We start from the raw sequence: 4,375 nt of genomic DNA on the forward strand, positions 1-4,375 counted from the left end.
TTAAAAAAAAAAACCCAAATGCACCGAAGTCGCGGTTAATAAACATTTTTTATTTGCATTTTCCACCCTGGTTTTTCTCCCGTTAATTCACCGTTAAAGTGCTGCAAAGGGAACGTTTTTATATTTTCAGGGGGGTTGGGGTTTTTTTCTGGATTTTTATTTTATTTTATTTTATTTAAACTCGAAAAATTCTCATAAACAAAACTTTATCCCAGACGCCCAATGCACATTTTTATTTTGGGGGCTGAACAAGACAAAAATTGGGAGATTTTTCCCAAATTATAACACAAAGAATGTAACAAATACAACAAAAACAGCCATAAAACCGCCAAAAAAATGAAAATAAAGCTGCAGGAAAAACCTTGGGAGCGGCTCTGGGCTCGCTCTGTCCTCCCCAGAGTCATTTGATCTCCAGGTTTTGTGCCATGGATTACATCTTCCAAGCTCCAGGGACTCTCCTCGGTTTCACAGGCCGGGGTTGTGTTTTTTGGTTTATTTTTATTACTAAATCCATGTTTTTTGGTTTAGTTTATGTAATAAATCCATATTTTTTGGTTTCTTTCTTTCAATAAATCCATTTTATTCGATCTTTTTCATACACCCCTCTTCTTTGGTTTATTTTCTTAACGGACCCAATTTTATCTCTGTTAATTCTTTTAATAAATCTACTTTATTTATAATTAATTTTAAAATCTATTTCTTTAATAACACCTTTTTTTTAATGGATCCACATTTTTAAGGGTTTTTTTTTAAATAATTCCATTTCATTTGGTTTCTATTTTCAGTAAATCCATTGCTTTGGTTTATATTTTTAATATATCCACGGGTTTGGTTAATTTATTTAATATAACCATGAGTTTGGTTTATAGTTTTTTAGTAAATCCACGGTTTTGGTTTATGTGGTTACTTTATTAATAAATCCACAGTTTTGGTTTATTTATTTCACAAACCAAAAAACCAAACGGTTCTGCTGCATTTCCAATAAATCCATTGACCCGACAGAACATTCAGCCCCGCAAAAAAAAAAAAAAAAAAAGCCAAAAAAAAAAGGTTAAAAAAGAGAAAAAAAAAAAAAATTAATTTCCAGGAAACAAAAACTAAAAAGTTTTTGTGGGGGAGGAGGGGAAAAAAACAGAGGAGAACGAAAAAAAAACCCAATAAAAATATCAAAAAAGGATAAATTGGGAGGGAAGAAGTGAAGCTCTCAGCGGGGCCAGAGCGAGCGTAGGGACCCCGAGGGGGACCCCAAAATTTCGGGGGGACCCCCAACCCCTCCCCCCATTTCTGTACATGTGGGGGTCCCTCCGTCCAGGCCTATGTACAACCCCTCCCCCAGCGGTCACTCCTTGCGCTTGGCCACCGCCAGCTCCACGCCGGGCACGCGGAAGCCGCCCCGGGCAGCGCCACCGACGCCCTCGGAGGACGAGGATGAGGACAGGCGGGACTTGGGGGACCCCAGTGCCCGCCCCGCGTCCTCATCCCCGGCTGTGACCTCGTAGCACCCCTTGGCCTTGGAGCCGATGCCGCCGAAGGTCCCAAATTTGCTCTTGGGCTGCTTGGCGGCGGCGTCCAGCTCGGCCGAGTGGTCATCGCTGAAGGACGACGAGCGCGGCCGCGGCTTCTTGCTGCGGAACAGCGAGAATTTGCCCTTGGCCGCCGGCGCCTCGGCCTCCAGCTCGCCCTCGGCTGAGCCCAGACTCACCTTGGAGCTCTTCAGGTCGCCCTTGGAGCCTGACACTGACCCTGACGCCTCAGGGGACCCCAGGGTGCCACCGCTCCGCCCTTTCTGCTTGGAGAAGTTGAATTTGGGCATCTTGAGCTTGGATTTCTTCATCCTCGCCTCAGCCTCATCCGGTTCCGGCTCGGCCACGTCGGCCCCAGGGAAGTCGACGTCCACCCCGACCTCCCGGCCCTTGGCCTCAGGCTCAGAGAAGACGAATTTCGGCATCCGCAGCTTGGGGAAGGATACTTTGACCTGGCTGCCCTCGGGGCCGGCCCCAGTGCCCACCTTGGGGCCGGAGGCGTGGAACATTCCAGCGCCAGCGCTGACCGACGGCGGCGTCACCTCGGCCACACCTTTGACCTTTGGCCCTTTCATGTTGACGTTCAATCCTGAGCCAGACACTTCCGGAGCCTCCAGGTGGACGCTCACCCCTCCATGAGGGGCTTCCACACTGACCTTTGACCCTTTGATGTCACCAGCCACATCCAGGTTTGGTCCTTTCAGCCTCAGATCAACGTCCGGCACGGGGACGCCGGGAGACGCTGGTGTTGGGAATTTCGGCCCTTTCAGTTCCACCTCGGGGCCTTCCAGCTCCAAACCGGAGCCCTTCAGCCCCCCCTTCACTTGGGGACCTTCCAGAGTGACCCCTGCGTCCCCTCCCTCCATGCTGGGGCTGGAGATGCCGAACTGGGGGAGCTTCAGGGACGGGAGTTTGATGGTGCCCCCCAGAATTTCAAAGCCAGAGTCGTCTGCCGATGCTTTGGGGGATTTGACGCCGATGTCTCCTTTCAACTTTGGTCCTTTCAGGTTGACATCCAAATCCAGGCCGGAGACATCCAGCGAGGGCCCCTTGAGGTCCAGGGAGGCCCCCGGGGACTGGACGGAGCAGGGGACGCCCCCCTTGACCTCCAGCGTCGGGGACTTGGCCTTGGGCAGCTTCACCTTCCCCCCCAAGCCGCCGAGGTCGAGGCCGGGCGCGTCCAGGGTGACGCCGGGCCCTTCCACGGAGCCCGAAACGTCCAAGTCTCCCTTTAATTTTGGTCCTTTCAGGTTCCCCTCAAACTCAGGTCCGGAGATTTGGGGCCCTGTGAGCTTCACATCCACATCCGAGTCCACATCCGGCATTTCCAGCCCCAAACCCATTTTCCCCCCCTTGGGCCATCCCAGTTTCCCCTCGGGACCTTCCAGTTGTGCTCCGGCAACGCTGACTTCACCTTTTACTTTTGGTCCTTTCACGCCCAAGTCGACATCCGGCACCGCGACCGAGGGAACGGCGACATCGATCCCAGGGCCTTTCAGGTCCCCCCTGATTTTCACATCCCCAGCGCCCACCTGGACCCCGGGGAGTTTGAATTTTGGGCTTTTCAGGTTCACATCGGGACCTTCAACGTCCATGTTGAGACTCGGGCCCTTGAGGTCGCCCTTGACCGCCGGCACCGACACCTCCAGATCCCCCTCGACTTTCGGGACCCCCACTGAGGCCTCCCCTCGGAACTTGTGCGATTTGAGGTCGAATTCGACATCTGGGAAGGAGATTTTCCCAAACATGGGTTTCTTGCCTTTGGGCGACTTCACGGCGGCATCACCTTTGACGGTGACGTCGGGGCCGGCAACGTTGAGTTCCGTGTCCAGCTCCGCCCCCGCCGCGTTCACATCGAATGCCCCCTTCTTCCCCTTCACTTTGGGGCCGCTCATGTGGATTTTGGGCATCTTGAACTTGCTCTTCTTCCCCTTCCCAGACAGATTGACCTCAGGTGACTCCACATTCAGCTCTGCCTCTGGTAAATCCACCTCCGCCTTTGGGCTTTTCATCCCAAACCCAAACTTGGACTTTTTAAACTTGGGAGCTTTGATGTTGGCCTCCGGGCCCTCGATGCTCAGGTCAGGACCTTCAACGTCAACTTCAGGGCCTTTGACCCCGAATTCTGGGCCTTTGAGGTTGACCTCAGGCCCTTTTAGGTGACCTTCCACCTTTGGGGTTGAAATGTCAAAGCCGCCCTTGGTTTTGTGGCCTTTCAAGTTCAGGTCTATCTCAGGCATGGAGATTTTGGGGACGTTCATATGCATTTCAGGCATTTTCAGTTTAGGACCTTTCACTTTGCCCTCCAGACCCTCAACGCTGACCTCCGGGAGGCTGAGGTCAACCTTGGGGCCAGACAGATCCACCTCGGCCTTTGGCAACTTCACATCCGCGTCAGGACCTTCCCCTTTAAAGCCAAATTTGGGCATTTTCATTTTGGGTAGCTTCACTTTCCCCCCCAGACCATCGACGTCGACCGCCGGGCCCTCGATGTCGACTTTGGGGCCTTTGATATCGACCTCGGGGCCCTTCAGACCCCCCTCGAGCTTGGGCCCATGCAGGTCAGAGTCGCCTTTCACCTTCAGGCCCTTCAGGTTCAGGTCGATGTCAGGCATGGAGATCTGGGGGGTCTTGACCTGAATTTCGGGCATCTTGACCTTGGGCCCTTCCAGGGTCACATCGGGTGCCTGAATGTCCACCTTGGGGCCTTTGATATCGACATCTGGGCACTGCAGGTTCCCCTCCAGCTTAGGGACAGAGACATCGATGTCCCCTTTGACCTTGGGGCCCTTCAGGTTGAAGTCAACATCGGGCATGGAGATCTTGGGGGCCTTGATGTGCATCTCGGGCAT

General features: G+C 52.8%; 1 protein-coding gene across 1 annotated transcript in view; it reads right to left on the reverse strand.

Moving 5' to 3' along the window:
- Positions 1-29: 29 nt before the first annotated feature.
- The window catches only part of LOC121661130 (neuroblast differentiation-associated protein AHNAK-like), a 9,310-nt gene continuing 4,964 nt past the window's right edge, over positions 30-4,375 (reverse strand). The window contains exon 8 of the mRNA XM_042020986.1: positions 30-4,375. This exon is cut by the window's right edge and continues 53 nt beyond it. Coding sequence (XP_041876920.1) covers positions 1,340-4,375 — 3,036 coding nt within the window. The 3' untranslated portion in view covers positions 30-1,339.

The sequence above is a fragment of the Corvus kubaryi genome, unplaced genomic scaffold, assembly GCF_017639235.1.
Source record: "Corvus kubaryi isolate FWS band 111438036 unplaced genomic scaffold, C.kubaryi_AGA036_p1.0 37070, whole genome shotgun sequence".
In the NCBI taxonomy this organism is placed as follows: Eukaryota; Metazoa; Chordata; class Aves; order Passeriformes; family Corvidae; genus Corvus; species Corvus kubaryi.